At 41.2% G+C, this 17,751-nt stretch overlaps 1 protein-coding gene across 1 annotated transcript in view; it reads right to left on the minus strand.

Annotated features, from left to right (window-relative positions):
- The window catches only part of CARNMT1 (carnosine N-methyltransferase 1), a 31,580-nt gene extending 13,863 nt beyond the window's left edge, over positions 1-17,717 (minus strand). The window contains exons 1-13 of the mRNA XM_083817140.1: positions 17,187-17,717; positions 15,531-15,587; positions 14,999-15,089; positions 14,345-14,393; positions 12,738-12,909; positions 12,588-12,659; positions 11,462-11,568; positions 10,369-10,458; positions 9,176-9,219; positions 8,004-8,013; positions 6,502-7,483; positions 3,234-3,429; positions 2,056-2,219 (exon numbers count right to left, since the gene is read on the minus strand). Of these exons, the coding sequence (XP_083673266.1) occupies positions 2,056-2,219; positions 3,234-3,429; positions 6,502-7,483; positions 8,004-8,013; positions 9,176-9,219; positions 10,369-10,458; positions 11,462-11,568; positions 12,588-12,659; positions 12,738-12,909; positions 14,345-14,393; positions 14,999-15,089; positions 15,531-15,587; positions 17,187-17,191 (2,039 nt within the window). The 5' untranslated portion in view covers positions 17,192-17,717. The remainder of the gene's footprint in view (positions 1-2,055; positions 2,220-3,233; positions 3,430-6,501; positions 7,484-8,003; positions 8,014-9,175; positions 9,220-10,368; positions 10,459-11,461; positions 11,569-12,587; positions 12,660-12,737; positions 12,910-14,344; positions 14,394-14,998; positions 15,090-15,530; positions 15,588-17,186) is intronic.
- Positions 17,718-17,751: the final 34 nt, after the last annotated feature.

Here is a 17,751-nt window from a genome sequence, read left to right on the forward strand (position 1 = left end):
ACAGCAGAAAAAAAAAAAGGCAATGCCAAAAAGGAGGATGCTTACTTAGATTTTCAACTTTATGTTTCCCCATAAAAACACTTTAACAATCACATTCCATCAAGAAATAAAAATGTTTTACTATTTTCTCCTACAGAAAACAGTGATCATAGTTCATTCAAGTCTAAGAAATTCAGATGGGTTCATTAAAAGGCAGATAATTCTGCGAGCTGAAACGTACGATGAAATTCCAACGTAATTAATGCAGGAAATCTACTGCTTCTTCAGGAAGAGTTTTATCTAATGGAACTTCACTTCGAACTGCCTTGTTGATGCTAGTAACATTTTCTGTACTAAGCAGAAAGAAGGAATTACTTCTGAAGAGGAACAAAAGGCAGAAACAGCTTTTACCTTCTGATTTTAGTTTTAGATGACAGTCTTGTCAGAAGACTGGACTGAAACAAAAGATAACAGTAATTCCTACTCAAAAGAGTGTTCAAATTCACAGCTGCTTTCAACCACTGCTTGCATCTCTTCCGCATCCCAGAAGAGCAAGCATATAAAGCACCTTACCACTTCCATTGCCTATCAACAGAACTGAAGCAGGCGAGACTTGCAGAGAATAGCAACTACACAACACCTACTTGCATGGAGCAAATTATATTTGGACAGTTTCAAAAATTTATATTCCTTTTTCGTATAACTCTAGCGTAAGGAACCAATACAAACGACGTTGACCAGAAGCAGAAAATACAAGTCCAATGAAGCCATTAAAAAAATAAGAGATTGACTGTAGGGACAGTCTCTCTAAAGTATTTGTTCTCCATCTTTTTCACTGCAAGATACATCCAGGCAAATCTGCTTTCATTACCAAGTGCCAACACAATTACAGGAAGTTCACATGAAATATCTGAAATGATACATCCACCTTGAGATAAGTTATCCAAAAGCAAAAGAGAAACCAAGCAATCTGCCTGGTGTTGCCATTTGATCCTACCAGATTCCACTCCATGTTCTGCTATCACTAAGTGAAAACTAAACGATAGCTAGTGTAAAGTATGTAACTTGGTACAAGTGCGTTATTAGTAACCACTGAGAAAGAACATCCACAATTAACAGCCAGCTAAATCAAAAGCTTAGTTCTGGCCTATTATATTTTATAAATACAAAGTTAACAAATTTTACCATTACAAGTTTAAACTGAAACGTACTTTCTGGCTAAATGGCAGAATCATTAACTACGCAATTCTTACAGCAGCTGTTTCTTCCTAGCTTCCACCAGCACACTTCTACTTAAATTTATGTAAAAGAAACCACACATTACTATTTAGGCAGTGTGCATTGCTTTCTGTTTTTTTTTTTTTAAACATGCCAACACAGTTACAAAGGTGCCCACACAAGTGCAGCAGTTTTTATAAAACTTGTAACTTCTGTTTGAAACTAATGCTAGAAATACATAACTGTAACAAAACTATATAGCAGGTTACAAGACTTCTTCCCTCCTTTCACCTTCCAGGACAAAGTGCAATTCTCATACTTGCTGCTGTCACAAGTGTCTTTCCCTTTATCAAGCCTGTCTGAATTTAAGCAGCTTTTGGACTGTGCCCTTAGTCACATGGTCTGAAATTTTGGGTAGACCTCTGTGGAGCCAGGAGTTGGACTTGATGATCCTTATGGGTCCCTTCCAACTCAGGATATTCTATGATTCTATGATTCTGTGATCTGCAGCATGCACACTGAGAATCTACTAACCTGCAAACACGACCTCACTGAGCACAACTGAATTAACTTCATGACCTTCTAAAGTCTATTACTTGAAAAAAAGTGAACAGAATACAATCAGTTGTATCAAGCTACAGGAAAAAAAAAATCCTGGCTTACTATTTGTGAAGTTTAAGATCTTGCTCTTTTCAATATGTTCTATTAAGAACAAACTCTCTTGATTAAACAGTAAACTCCACATTCACAGCAATTTCTATACCTTTAAATTCAAACTTTTCATTACTGCACAAAAACTTTATTAGATTTGTGCAACAGTGCCACATTAAAAAAAAAAAGAATCTTAAACACTATTACCATCTTTCTTTCGGAAAGTTCTTTACAATTTCACTAATGATTGGCTGGTAGCAGGAATCTCTCTCAGGCTTTCCCTCTTCGCTCCAGTCTCTCACAAATTGTTTCAAGGTGGATTTCAATTTATCCATGTCAAACGTCGAAGCTGGTGTAATCTTCCCTCTTCCCTGATTAAAGTGGGAGGAAAAAAAGTTAATGGAAAAATGCATAAAATATCCTTAGCCTTGAAGAATATAAAGTAAATCATAAACAGACAAATGTCATGCTGTAACGGCTGTTGAGAGTTTTAGCTGACAAAGAAGTCTTTCACTTCTGAGACCAGTGCTTACATCCAGACTAGAACACTAAATGAATTGAGTTTGGTGGTCTCAGTGAGGCACCCAAGAGAGTAGGTTCTTCCACATCACAAAAGCAATAAATAGTATGGCATAGCAGAGCACAGCTCGTAGTCCTTATTCATGAAAGGACCAGGGTTTAGCCAGCGCAGAGGCTGAACTGCTTACCCTGAGATGATGATCTCTTTAGGTACTAATGAGGCAGCACTGAGAAGCTCAGACTAGAGCTGCCCATTACTGTACCTTGCCTGTAGATACCAAAAAGGACTTCAGTTTCCATCTCTGCCACTCCTCTAACCCTGAATGCATTTTTTTTTTTTGATATAGATGCCACAATGAAAAAGCAGATAAATAGTGAAAAAGTTTTACAGGTGATAACATTCAGAATATTTGGCCTAACTAAAACTATAACTGATTTAGGATGCCATAACATAAAAGAACCTACAGAAAAACAGAGAATGCCATTTATGCTGTACATAGTTAACTGAAATATTAACTTTAAAATGTAACTAGGGTAGAGCTAGAACCCTGGAGCAAAAAAAGGGTTTGTTTTGTTTTTCTTAAAAAAAAAATAAAAATCAGTGATTACTGTCATTTGCCAGATTCACAAATAGTTTTTGTAAGAGGAACTACAAATACTAACAACATTGTTTTGTTAACATCAGCTCTGCAAGATGTTTAAGATAAGAGTAAGAAAATGTAAGCAGTCAGGAATTCATAGAAGAGAAAGCAAAGAGGGCAAAAGTTAAGAAAGCTGGAGATCTAAAGGCATGATAAACAAATGTAGAAAATCCCAAGGCGTACAGAATTTAATTTTGTAGTATGAAAAAGTCCATTTTAACATACGTCTTCTCCATATTCTTTGTTTTCAAACATATGAACGCAGTCATTCACAATGGTATGTAGTATTTCTTGATTATGATCGATGCACTTCCGAATCTTGTCAAGGTGAGGAAGGAATTGAGGAAGAAGACACTGTTGGTTAGCTGGGAGAGATTTAAACTGCCTCTCTGTTCTGTTCACTCGTTCATGCATATTCGTTCTAAAAAGCAAAAAGTTTAAGGTCTTTAGAAATCAGCAGAAATAAATGCACAAAAGCACGTAATTCATTCTAAGCTACACCGGTTAGAGTTATCAATTTATTTAAACTTAGAAAATTTTCAGACAATGAACTGCTTACTAGAGAACAAGTTTTCAGAAAATTTTTAGGCAAAATGTTTGTTTTAAGCACTAGTTCTACATCATTATCATTTTAACCTCTTACAGTTTAGGATGACTATTATTTTATTCTTACCATCCCATCACACTTGCTAGCACAGGTGATCACTACCTTAATATATGGATTAACAAAAGTTAATGAACAACCAAAAATAGCCATAATGTTTCCTAAATCCAATTTAAATTGATTGAAGCAGCTGAATTATGTGGTAACCTTTGGAATAAAAAGAGCTGGTTACAGAGTAGGAATAGGTATCCTCAAAATCAATTGCTTCTGAAGGAGTCAAAAAAGTGAAGGCTAGACGTCGATGCAGTTCTGGTACGCCAGCTAAGATACTAAACTACCTTAACAACATATTCCCACAAGTATGAGTACTGTGAATTTGATGTAACTAATATGAGCTAAACATAACTCTTCCTTTTCCCAAAGTAACAATTTCACAAAAAAAGGTTAAGCTGCTGCCAAGAGAAAGAGGATTTATTATTATTATTTTTTTCTTCCCTTTCCTTTTTCTTCCTTCTCCTCACCTGAACAATTTAAGTTTAACACCATGTGACAGTTCTGGCACTCATCAGGCCTGCCATAAAGCTGGTTTGACTTGCTAACTGTGAAGAGAGCTCTATAGGATAGCTCTATTTGATTTATGACAGTTTAGTAAGTCAAGCTGGCTAAGCACAGGGTCATAGCAACTCTGGGAGGGAGAGGCTGTGATGCCAGGTCAAGGGAGATCGCCCCTTTTGGCAGGAGCAAATCATTTTATTGAGTTAAGCCACCTTGCAGTTTCTCAAACTTTTGTGTCATCACACTGCTGTAGAGTTGAGAACTAGCAATCAGAGACAGCAAGGTACCGAATTGCTTTTGACTGGGTTAATTTTCCCTACAGCAGCTCATATAGTGCTGTATCTTGGATTTGTCACCAAAACAGTGTTGATAACACACAGATATTTTAGCTGTTGCTTTATTGCATCATGGCTTTCTTTCTCATACTGCCCCACCAGCGAGGAGGCTAGAGGGTACAAAAGAAGCTTGGAGGGGACAGAACCAGGACAGCTGGCCGAGACTGGCCAAAGGGATATCCCCTACCATACGATGCTATGGTCAGCAATGAAAGTTGGGTAAAAGGAGGAGGAAAGGGAGGTATTCACAGTTATAGCACCTGCCTTCCCCAGTAGCTATTACATGTGACAAAGCTCCGCTTTCCTGGAAATGGGTAAACATCTCTCTGGTCATGGGAAGTCATGAATACATTGTTTATTTTGCTTTGCATGGTTACACAGCTTTTGCTTTACCTATTAACTGTCTGCATCTCAACCCATGAGTTTTCTCTCTTCTACCCCTTCCTCTCTCTTCCCCATTACGCTGTGGGAGAGTGAGCAAGCCCCTGTGTGGGGCTCAGCTGCCCACAACAGGTGTAGCTGCTATGATTTTAGTTGCAACCTCGGACTGGAAATTTGACCAGTTAACGTTTCCAACATTACATTCATACTACTGAAAGTGTTCATTTTAATATATACACAGGGTTTAAGTGACACTTAAAAATAAAGTAGAAAAGATCAGTAAGAAAAATAAGCTGATCCTCTATATAAAACACAATGTCTCATTATCAACATCTGTTGGATGCTTTGTCAGTAATGTCCTTCGAATCATCCTCCATCCTTTTAATGATGAGTTGACACCTGTTAGCAGAATGAATAATTCACTGAAATCAGAAGAACTACAAGGGATTAATTTAGGTCTGTATGTCTGCTGACCTTAATCTGGACTGAACTGAAAACGTGTTGTTGCCTTGTTCATACGGGTGCTTCCACACAAATAATTTTTAACTACCAATATACGAAATTCCACTTAAAGTCAGATTTATTTCTCTGAAGCAGAATTTATTCAATTCCTACAGTAGAATTTGAGTCATATCCTTTCAGTTTCCTACTGAAATTGAAGGATTCAAAAGCAACCCAGAATCATAACTTGAGCATGAGGTTGACAGGGATGTTCTTGCTTTCTGAGGCCAGAAGATACAGTTACATCACTGACATCAGTAATGACAGCTGTCTGTTATTAGAGAATTCTGTACAGAGGAAAAATCCAAGGTGTCATCCAGTCCAACCTCCTGCTCAAACATAAATCCTGGAAAACACAAAAATCCATGATACAGAAATAATAAGCAAAAAAAATACTTAAAATGTCACGTACCCGAAAAACCTAACTGTCACTTAAAAGTTCTGGATATGCTTGTCTGACATCGACAAAAAGCAGTTCAGTGTATAATAATGACTCAGGTGACAGGGTCTGTCAGCAGGAGTATACACTATGCAGCATAGCCACGTCCTAAATCTACTTCTAAAGCCTAAAGTAACATAAAAGGGTAACATAAAAGGGTTTACCAAAATACTAAAGACGAGTGGACTTTTCCAGCCAGTCCCACCCCTTTTCTGTCATTGGAACGAGTTGTTACCCCTTCACTGAAGTTGGTTATTTCTGACTTTTACCTCATTCCTAAAGGCCCAATGAACCCTTTTTTTTTCTTTTTTTGACTGATCAAACGTTTAGAGAGCTAAGCTTATTAGAAAATGGCATCCACTAGCCCTATTACGAGGGCTCATCTGCCGTACGAATTAACACATCTTTCGGAAATTTCTCCAGTGAGGAAAGCACCCCTTTCGCCTCTTTGAGGGCAGGGCCCTTCCGAACACTTCACAAAGCGTTTCGGCGTTTTATCTGAGGCGAGGCGACCTTCCGCACCCTCGCTCCAGGCGTTTTGCCCTGTGTTTGTTTAAGCGTTAAGCCCCGTCGCCGACAAAGCCCCCGGGACGGCTCTGCGCGCACCCACGGACGCGAGGGCCGGGCCGGTCGGTGGGGTGGGGGGTCCGCCCGCAGCACCCCCGCGGTGCCGGTTACCCGTAGTATCGGAAGGCGTTGATGATCCTGCGGAAGTGCTCCCGCTCCATGCGCTCCTCCTCCGCCTCCTCCTCCGCCCGGGCCGCCGCCGCCAGCGCCCTGGGCTCGTGCGGCTGCCGCCGCCGCCGCTCGTCGCCGCGCTCGGCCGCCCGCTCGGCCTGCCGCTCGCCGCCCCCGCCGCCCGCGCCCTCCGCCGGCCACGGCAGCTGCTCGCGCTCCTCCTCGTGGCCCCGCCGCAGCCCCCTGCGCATGGCCTTGGCGGGCGGGTCCCTCTCGCCCCGGGGCGGCGGCGGCGGCGGCAGCGCCGGCTGCGCTTTGCGGGACACGGCGCACGCGGCCGACATCCCCCCCCCGCCGGCCGCCCGCAACGGTCGCGCACGGGCGCTCGCTTCCGGCGAGGGGCGGCCCCGCGCCGAGCGCCGGCCCAGGGGGAGTATCGCGAGAGCGGGCGCGGCGCCGTGACGGGAGGGGAGAGGAGAGGAGGGGCGCGGCTGGCGCAGGCGTGGTGCTGCCGGCGGGCGGTGCCGCCCAGCACTACGGGGAGGGGCCCGGCGTTTGCCTGGGTGAGGACGCCCCGTGCTCTTGAGGCACTGCTCACGCACGGCTCCGTACCACGGGGTCCATCCATCCCCCAGGAGCAAACTGCTCCAGCACGGGTCCCCCACGGGCGGCAGCTCCCCCCAGACCCCTGCTCCTGCGTGGGCTCCTCTCCACGGGCTGCAGCTCCGGCCCGGGGCCTGCTCCTGCGGGGGCTCTCCATGGGCCGCAGCCTCCTCCAGGCCACCTCCACCTGCTCCAGCGGGGGCTCCTCCACGGGGGGGCTGCAGCGTGGAGATCTGCTCCGTGTGGGACCCGTGGGCTGCAGGGGGACAGCCTGCTCCACCAGGGGCCTCTCCCTGCACAGGCCGCAGGGGAACTGCTGCTGTCTGCCTGGAGCACCTCCTGCCCTCCTGCTGCACTGACCTTGGGGGCTGCACGGCTGCTGCTCACTCCTCTGTCCCATCTGCTGTTGCACAGCAGGTTTTTTTTTTTTTTTTTTTTTTTCCCCGTCTTAAATCTGCTCTACCAGAGGCCCAAAAAGAACCGCTCACTGGCTTGGCTCTGGTCAGCAGCGGGTCCCTTTTGCAGCCGGCTCTGAACAGACATGGGGCGGATGCTGGGCTCTGCTCACAGAGGCCGCCTGTGCAGCCCCCCGCCTCCCCGCCCCCCCCAAAAAACCTTGCTGTGTAAGCCCAAAACACTCTGCAGTCAATATATCATCTAAAATTGCACTTGTGCATTTCTCCACGTAAGAAAATACTTCACAAGTTTATCAAAGGGAGACCACAAGCCTGTAAGTTCCATGCAAGGATAGGAAGTTCAACAACATCAATGCATTTGAGCAAAAATAATCTGAAGGTTTTTTTATTGCAAAATAACAATACAAAACAGCATTTAGAAGTACTTCATCTTGAACACAGATTTAACTGCTCTGATCTGTTTAAGGCCTTTTTCTTATTTACGGTTTTGGGACTATTAATAAAGCAATATATTTCAATCACCATGATCAGTTCAGTTGAAGTGTAAGTAATACAGTCCATTCTTTGCTTTTCACTTCTGCAGCTGGATTTTTACTCTGGCTTTTTTATTTTTAATTAAAAATAAATTATTTTTTAATAATAAAGGCTTTTTTTTAATTTTAGTTTTTATTTGTTCTTAAATAAAATTTAAGAGATCATATACAAAAAGTACGGGTTAATACGTTACTTATCCAGCAACTGAAGACAATTAAACCTGCTAGTTTCCTAGTTTATCTTGATATATATATACAGATTCTGTAACAAAATTTTAACATACATTTAGTATGCCTGCTTTCTGAACGCTTTCATTGTATACATAATATATAATTACATACATAACTTCATCCTGAGTTCTGAATATTAGTAAGAAATATTTCTTACTTCCTCCTCCCTGAAGCATGGATTTATTATCTTGTACTTTTCACCATTCTAATCCATGATCTTTCTATGATATATGTAATTTAACTTGTTAGTGATGCGTATCTATTCTGAGATGTTAGTCCCCCACATTTTCCTAACAATCTTTCTTTTTAAAATAATACATTCTCAACTGGTCCAAACACGTAACATAGAAATTACCTGAGAAACACCACACGGGTATTGAGCAAATCTAAGCTCAGTTACAATGCATTCAGTAACAGATTCGGTTACTGAATGAGCAGAGTAACAGCTTACACAATCTTAAAGTTAGCATTGCCACAGCTTACAGCTAGTTCCTCTAACCACGTTTATCAGTGATTACCTCTAATATTTAATCATCATTCCCAAGTACTATACGAACATTTCAAATTGCATTCATCCATTTTCAGATCATCTTACTAATCCAACAGAACTGCATCTTTATAGTTTAGTTCTGTATACAAAAGTGTTTATATTATTTAAAATACACAAATTCAATCACATATAAAGATCAGCCAAGGCATGACTGATGAAAGGAATCCTAAGGAATAATGCACTGTTGATAGTTAACTCAGTATCTGAGGCTTACAGAGCTAATACTTGCTACAAATCCACTTGCGTTGCATGAACTATCGTTATGGGCTTTAAGTGTGGACATCTGCTCAGTTGGTTGGCTTGCCAAGCACCATTCCTGGGGTTTTAAATCCATATCAGACAGAACCCAGGCCTTCTACATTATCATGCCATGAGACTTGCTGATCTGAAACAAAAATAAAGTACACGTTTAACTTGCGGTGTCATTTCTCTGTTTGCATGTGACATCACTGTATATTCGAACTTACCACTACCACAACGTGTCTGCTTACACTGATGTTTTGCCTCACCTTTTTTTTTTTTTTTACTCTATCAGCAGATAGCAGTGGGTTCACCTATTATTCAAGAGAACCCAACAATGCGCTTAAAGCTATACCTCATTATGACGCAGAGTAACAGGCAAATATACATAAAGACATAGGAACATATGTATATGTATCACATAATCCTAGAATGGTTTGGGCTGGAAGGGACCTTAAAGATCATCTAGTTCTAACCCTCGTGTCGACACGGATGCCACCCACCAGAGCAGGCTGCCCAAAGCCCCATCCAGCCAGGCCTCGAACACCTCCAGGGATGGGGCATCCACAGCTTCTCTGGGTAACCTGTGCCAGTGCCTCACCACCCTCTGAGTGAAGAATTTCCTCCTAACATCTAATCTAAATTTCTCCTCTTTTAGTTTAAAACGAATCCCCCTTGTCCCATCACTACCTTGCCCATGTAAAAGTCTCTCTCCATCTTTTTTATAAGCCCCATTTAAGTACTAAAAGGCCTCAGTGAGGTCTCCCTGGAGCCTTCTCTTTTCCAGGCTGAACATCCCCAGCTCTCTCAGCTCTCTCAGCCTTTCTTCATAGGAGAGGTGCTCCAGCCCTCTGATCAACTTCATGGCCCTCCTCTGGACCCGCTCTAACAGCCCCACATCCTTCTTGTGCTGGGGGCCCCAGCCCTGGATGCAGCACTCCAGGTGGGGCCTCACAAGGGCAGAGCAGAGGGGCACAATCACCTCCCTCCACCTGCTGGCCACTTTTGATGCATCCCAGGATTTGGCTGGCTTTCTGGGCTGCAAGTGCACACTACTGCCTCATGTTGAGCTTTTCGCCCACAAAAACCCCTAAGTCCTTCTCTGCAGGGCTGCTCTTCCTCCAGTCTGTACTCATGTCCAGGATTGCCCCGACCCAGATGCAGCACCTTGCATTATGAAAATATAGTCAGATATAGATCTGTACAATCCTTGCAGTGTTTCCATACAAAGTAATAAGCTTCTTGTTAACTTGGAATTCTATAAGCATATCCAATTTCCAATAAAATCACTTACTTCCTTCCCTCAGCTTTTTTAACTCCTGTATTATATCACTATACACACAGGATAAAAGCTCTTCTTGGGGTTTAGTTCCATCCAAATAAACTAAGAAGAAAGAAAAAGTTTTCATGAGTTCTGTGCCAGTTATCTACAGTAGCAGTTGGTAACATTCAGTATTCCTATGAATGCAATCAGAAGAGATGAAAAAAATAGGAAGCAAGAGCCGTTCCTCCCTTTCTTTCTTTCCCAAATTGAATATGAATGTTAAAAAATAACATAATGGAAAAGTATCATAGTTAGGAATTAGTTTACAAATATTTATGGTAAAAAAATCTCCAAAAGAGTAGCAGTAATAACATTAGGACAGTATAGCAATCGAATAATTCAGCAGAGAGGTTCCTATGCAAGGCAAGATCTCAGATTCTTCCTCAACGTCAGGGTTTGAGGAAGTCAAGAAAGAGCATTGTAGTTCTCCCCCTCACTGCACAGTAAACAGCAGTGCCCTAGTCTGCATGCTCATGAAAAGCCACCTGATGTTTCTTTCCTCTGCGACCCACTCCAGAAGCAGGCACTCCCAAGAGCTGTAGAAGTGTCAGTGTCACACAAACTCACAGTACCACCATACCAGCAAGCTAGGCTTTGACATTCCCCATGCAAAGCTAGTGACTGTGGTATGTACAAAAGCATCTGTGAAGTAGCCTGTATCTTTTAATGGGACTTCAGCCAGGATTTTAATTTTGAAGAATTCAGCCAGGGCATCAGCTATTGTCTCAGAAGTTTCCTGTTTAGCCACAGACGTTTATGCACGCATGAACATGCAAACTAGCTTGTTAAATGGACTTAATTGATGATCAAAAAATTTCTACTTTTTAACCTCATAATTTTCATTATTTAAAAATAATTAAAAATAATAAAACAAAACTGTAAAGACTTAAAATATAAACCAACAGAAAGGGCAAAACCTACTGTGTGCAAGTGCCACACTAACATTTGAAGAAAATGTTGTCTCTTATAAAAAACACACAAGCAAACAAAACAAAACAAACAAACAAAACAGACAAGCGCCACACTTTATAATTTTATAAGTTTAAAATTAAGGATACCATACCAATGTTACTTGCGTGTTCTTCCAATTCATTTTTGTATTTCAGATACATAGGCCACACGTGTCCATCAAAGTACCCCGGTGTATCTGCTGGCTGATAGACTCTGGTGCTACACAGAAATATATTTGCATTCCCATGCAAGTTTTGCATTTCCCACACAACACCCAATGTTAGCTGGTTTAATAAGAGCATGTATCCAAAATACATATAGGCAAGGAGGTTGCGTAACTGCTGGAGCAAAGGAGGGTTTTTTGTTGTAATAATATAATCTGTGATAAGAACTCTTGCTAACTTACTTATTTCTGCCAATCAAATTATACTATCTAAACAGAAAAGGAGTTTTAATTGAAGAAGACATTATATATAAATTAAGCTGCGTTGAAAATGTTACCAAAATAAATTACTTTTTTTTTTCCCTTTTTTTTGGGTATATAGACTTTCAAGTTTTAAATGGCTAAAAAATCGGACACTAACTCCTTTAAAGGCAAGTTTAGTCAAGAACCTAAAGTGGAGTCAACTAAAGTCAGCTGAACGGAGGATTGCTTTACTCAGACAGCAGTTTCAGACTTCATGCACATGTATTGCTCCAAGCACACAATAGCACTGCAAATCTGGAGCCAAGTCAGACACTGGCTCAATAACCTAAATCAAATACACAGTGTAACTAATACATCATATACTTTTAAATGAATTATACAATAAAATCATGCATAAATATTGCTACTTTAACATTAATCATGTAGCTATTTTCACCCAAGGATAAGAGTACTTTATTATTTTTTTTTCTCATTTTAAGAGAAATTTTAACTCCAATATGCAGTCAGTAATCTAAATAATTTATCTGGATGCCAAATTCCGTTTCGGAATTTGTAAGACACTTAACATTTTAATATCTCAGTGATCTCAGTGCTTTAAAATACAAACAAACAAACAAAAAAAGACCACATTTGTTAATATTTGATAAATACCCACAGCATCTTGCCTGGGAATCACAGAAAACAGATAACATGTTCTCTGTGATCTGCAAACTGTTAAGCTTACATCTGGCAAGCACAAGCTGGTAAAAACAAACCACTCCAGGTTAGAGGATACAATGACCCTCTGTGAGCAATAATTGAATAATCTTACCTCCTTCTCCTTTTGCACTCTTCATAAGGAAGCGTCAAAAAATATCTTCTATTCCAGAGTTCATTAAGTGGCCTAAGAAAAAAATATATTTAGTTCCCCCTTCCTTTTTAGGGCAGTTCTTAACATACCAGTTTACATACTACTGCTTACTCATAATTATACAGCAGAAAGCCTTCAACAATCAAAATATAAACATCTTCTGTATTTTTAACACTGTCACGTGTATTCTGTGGTTCTTCAGTCACAACAGCTGAGCATGTACGGCTGTTCATCCAATTGTGAATACTTTTCACCATTTCATCCATATAGAGAGCATCAAGTACTAGATGAAAAGAAAAAGTTAGGCACCTCTTAAAAACAAAGAATTAAAAAATTTAAAGAACCCTCAAGTGCCCATTACTGATTAACCTAAATCAGTAAAAAACAAATAATCTACATATAAGTCTAAATGAGAGGGAACAGTATTACCCCTCCATAGTCTGTCTCACACATGTAGGCAGTTCTGTGTTGGCAACAGATGATACCCTAAAACAGAAGCTTTTCCTAGGATTGGAGTATATCTCGTTGGTGTGGTCCCTCTGAATCCCGTGACACCAAAAAGTGTGTGAATTCCCTCACAGCCTTTTTCTCCATGGAAGAAATTCCAGGGACTGCTCTCTTATTCTAGAGAACTTGTAAAAAAAACTAATACCTCCACCTTTCAGTCAACTGTCACTGAAATAGGCCAAGGGAGGGGGCTCAAATTTTTTTTTGGTTTGGGTTTTCATTGGGTTTCACGTATTTGGATGGTTGGGAGGGATGAATTGGTTTGAAAGGAGGATGGCATACAAGGCAAAACAGCATAGTGTAGCACCTGTTTTTGTGTAGAGATGAAAGAACATATCAGGTAAGTACTGAACAGAAGGCAGACTTTGCATAAGGTATGAGCAAATACATTTTAAAGGAATATTTAAGCGCAGCATTAAGCCCAGAATGAACCAGAATGTCCAACTTATCCCTCCGGTTTCAGATTCCAGTTTCATTTAGCCTAGAAGATGGGTCAGAGACTGCATTAACTATGAAATTAACTATGAAAGTCAGTTTTCAGACATAAATTAAGTTTCTGGCCAATGTTTAGAACAATATATTTTGTGATCATAGAGTATCAAAATAGAGTAGCTAATAATCAACTGTTCATAACTAGATATGACCTGAACCAAATTACTGGCATAAAGTAGATCTGGATCTAGAAGTTCACACAGCTGAATTGGCACACTGAGCCAGCATTACCTATGAAGTTGGAAACATTTGGTCTCAATGTAAGATCTGACATGAGATCAGACCCAAGCTTAACTTCTTTAGAATATAACAATGCAAGAGACTCAATGGTGAAGATATCCAATGAGATCACAGTGAAAAAAATCCATCATTACATAGAAAGTGATGAGGCTTAGCTTATGCCAGTGCTGTAAGTAAAGAGACTTTCAACTGAACTGAAGCATTTGCTACTGCACCAGGTGGTGCAACTTGAGAAAAAATTAAAAAGAGGAAAGGGTAAGACAAGCACTAGCTTCAGCAATTTGCTAATTCATCTAGTTTTCTATTCTTATCTCAGTGAGCTGAGAGAAACTGAGGTAAGGATCACTCTGAAAGAATCATTTATTTACAGCCTTTCTCTGAAGGGATGGGTTCAGAGGATGGAGGGAAACAAAGTGTTGAAGCTCAGCACAATGGAGTTGCAGTAAAATGTTCAGAAACAATGCTTCAAAGTTACTGACCATCATACAGCTTAAATCCACGCTCATCTGTTTCTACTTCAGACTCTGGCTGAAAAGAAGAAAAATCAGTATTTTCAATGGTGCTTTGTATCCTAATTGATAAAATTTGTGTTCAAAATTAAAATGCCATATACAACGATTTTGATGTCATACAAACACTGTATTTGATCTAGAACAACAGATTCTCCAAAACATAGCTCTTAAGTTCAATAGAACTTTACCCTTCAGAAATCAGAACATGTTCAACCTCTTTAACAACTCTGATATTAATACAAAATGTTTATTTTTTTCTTTTTTGATTTGGGAAATAATTAACTACATATTACCACATGGATGTAGGGTAAACACAACAATGTTATAAACTCCATTAGCATAAAGTATCTGCAAAAAACGCATCCAAGGTACACCCATTCCTTACTTTGAAAGAGTATCAAAAATACAGTCAATTTCTTTTTCCCAAGTATACTCAGTGGTTTTGGCCACTGAAAGTTCAGTTACCCCAGTTCTGGTTTTATTTCTCTTTCTTGCAGTTATTATTTTAAGCAGTGTCAATTTTAACAGTCCATCGATAGCTGAACTGGGAATAGTACAAATGATGTTAAAATCTACTCAAGCCCACTTTTATCTAATAGGTCTTTTCATCCATACTGTTACCTTAAAGAAGTCATCCTGAGAGATTATATCACAGTTGGGAAGCATTTCCTTAAGCTTTTCTGCCAGTGTTGTTTTTCCTCCATTTGTTACTCTGATTTAGAAAACACAGTAGAAACTGCATCAAGATATAATCTGTCTTTTAAACACATACACACCTATACACACATACATATATAAATAGAGTAAACCACAACGACACTGCCCCCGCTCCCATAAAGTTTATTCACATTAAATATTCCCTTGAAATTTTCTATGAGGTTCTAACAGCTTCCAGACAGTAAATCCAGCTACCATCCAGACAGCAAATCCAGCAAAGATAACAAAGAAATTAGAGAGAGGTGATACCTGAGATCTCCAACAGAGACGGGAAAAAATTCTTAAGAGTTATACACAATAAAAAATACAATAATATGATATATTTGCAATCTATTTTCACAAGTTATCTATTCAGAAATAGAAATTATACTGCAATTCATTCTGCAAGGAAGACTAGTCTTGAGCTGTACAGGAAATTTAATTCGCTAATACTTACCCTCCGAGGCCAACAACCAGTATTTTCATAGCTTTTCTCATCAATTCTTCCTTTCCACTGTCAAAAATAGCAACCCAGTTAAAACTCTTAATTTATAGGTATCATAGACTTCAGTGCATTTTACCTTTGGCAGTATTTTAATAATTTGAGGTGAACTTTGAGAGACTAATTTCTACCAATATTGATTACCACAGAAGTACCTTGAAGAAAAGCACAATCACTAGCTCAAACATTAACTCTATCCAAAGGACCACATAAATGGATGCTGCGGTGGCAAAACAAACAAACAAAAAACTTAGAAAAGAACCTGGTGACACGTGCTGAGGAAAGAAAGATGTTTCAAAAATTCTTTAAGGATCATAACAGAATATGTCCAAAGACTCTTACAAATCTTGGTCTTGGCAGTGTAAGAACTCACCACTCCCTCGTCATAGTTAACAGCACTGATCACATAAGTTTTCCTCATCTGCTCCACCACAGAACAATCTGGATTCAAGATCAAAGACTGAAACTCCAAAACAGGCCGCATTTGTCCACCTACGCCCCTATTGCTGCCAAGAAACCTATCCTACGGCTCTGGCTGTCAGCTGTTAGCTGCCAAAAGACACAATTCTATCTTTCCCTAACTTTTTCAAAAACCTTTCTTCTGGAACAGGTGTTTGCAGAGCCCAAGGTGCACTGCAGTGGAAAACTACTCCAGCTGAAAAACAGTTCTGCAAAAGGGGAGGGAAAGGATGAATGTTAGTTTTCAGCTGAATGAACTCCTTCTAGTTTACCATCCAATTAGCTGCAAAGCTATTGTGTTGCAGAAGGACAGGTAGCATGGGCTGACTGAACACCTTCCTGTGTCAGAGCTGCCAAAAGACACAATCCTGTCTTTCCCTAACTCTTAACCCAGAACTTTCTTCCAGAACAGGTGTTTCTCTTGGAAGTAGCACTAGTCTACAGACTTTGTCAAGCATTTGTCAAACACTGTTTTCCAAGAGCACACACAAATCAATAAGTGCTTAACCACACGCAATCACCCCATTTTTCACCTGCTCTGTCCTCTCAGTCACTCTTAAAATCGGATAGGACAGAGCAGGTAACACCATCCCTGACAAACAAGTTATCTGTGCTATACTAGACAAAAGACCATTACAGGGCATCAAAATGAAAGTAAAACCACACAATACTTCTGTTAAAGTAAGATTTAGACATACACAGAATCTGAGAGTTTAGCCTTTTGCATTTGTTTCACAGATCTGCACTGTGATCTTTGCATGGCTGCTTTGTGTGTTTTCTCTGTTAGAAAAAAAATGAGGATGTACTGACTAGTGCAAGAGTCATCACCAGTATGACAGACACAGTTTCGCAATCACACTGCATACTGGGTAAGCTTTTCAAGTCAGCGTGCAAAGGTTTTCTAAGAATCTAGTAATTCTCAAGGTCAATGATATGTTTATGGTATTGACTATCTATTTAGAGAGTGTAAGCAGATTATCCGTTCTCAGGATATGATAAAATTTGATCCATGAAAACCCAATGCTACTAAAGAAAATCAGTAAGATTTGTGCTGTTGAGAATTAGCCTTTGACCCACAAACTAACATCTGGACACAGGTGCCGAGCTTTGGACCCAAATTTACGTCACTGTCTACACAAAAGTTAATCCCACCTCATGAGAAAGGAACACCATGATGACAAAAAAATGGTCAGCTCTTCCTCCCCCAGAATAACGTGTAGCCCAAATTACGAAGGCACGTTCGTCTCCAGTGTTGCAACGCGGAACTCCTACGCTCGCCCACCCACCTCGCCTCAGCACCTTTAAGCAGAGCGCAGATTCACTCCAGCTCCCCCAAGCCGTTGCCCTCGCCCTGTTTTTAACGGCACGCGGTGACGGCGCTCCGGCACCAGCGGCCACACCGCGCTTCCCCTCGGCCACCACAGACCGGGCACCGAGCCCGCACGCCCGTTTCGCGGAGCTGCCGAAGGGCTCACGCAGCTCACCACACGCCGGCGCCCGGGCGTAGCACCACACGTTAACCGCCGCCTACGGACACCGGCAGAGCGGCCAGCGCGAACCGCCCCGCCCGCGGGGCTTCCGCACGGCAGCAACCGGCCCGCGGGGCACCGAGCCCCCGTCACGCGCCGGGGACGGGGCACCCCGCACCTCACGCCCGCGCTCCGACCGCCGCCAACCGCCGCCGGGGCGAGGGGGGGGGAGAGCGAGGACGGGCGGG

This window comes from Anser anser (assembly GCF_964211835.1).
Source record: "Anser anser genome assembly, chromosome: Z".
NCBI classification, from domain to species: Eukaryota; Metazoa; Chordata; class Aves; order Anseriformes; family Anatidae; genus Anser; species Anser anser.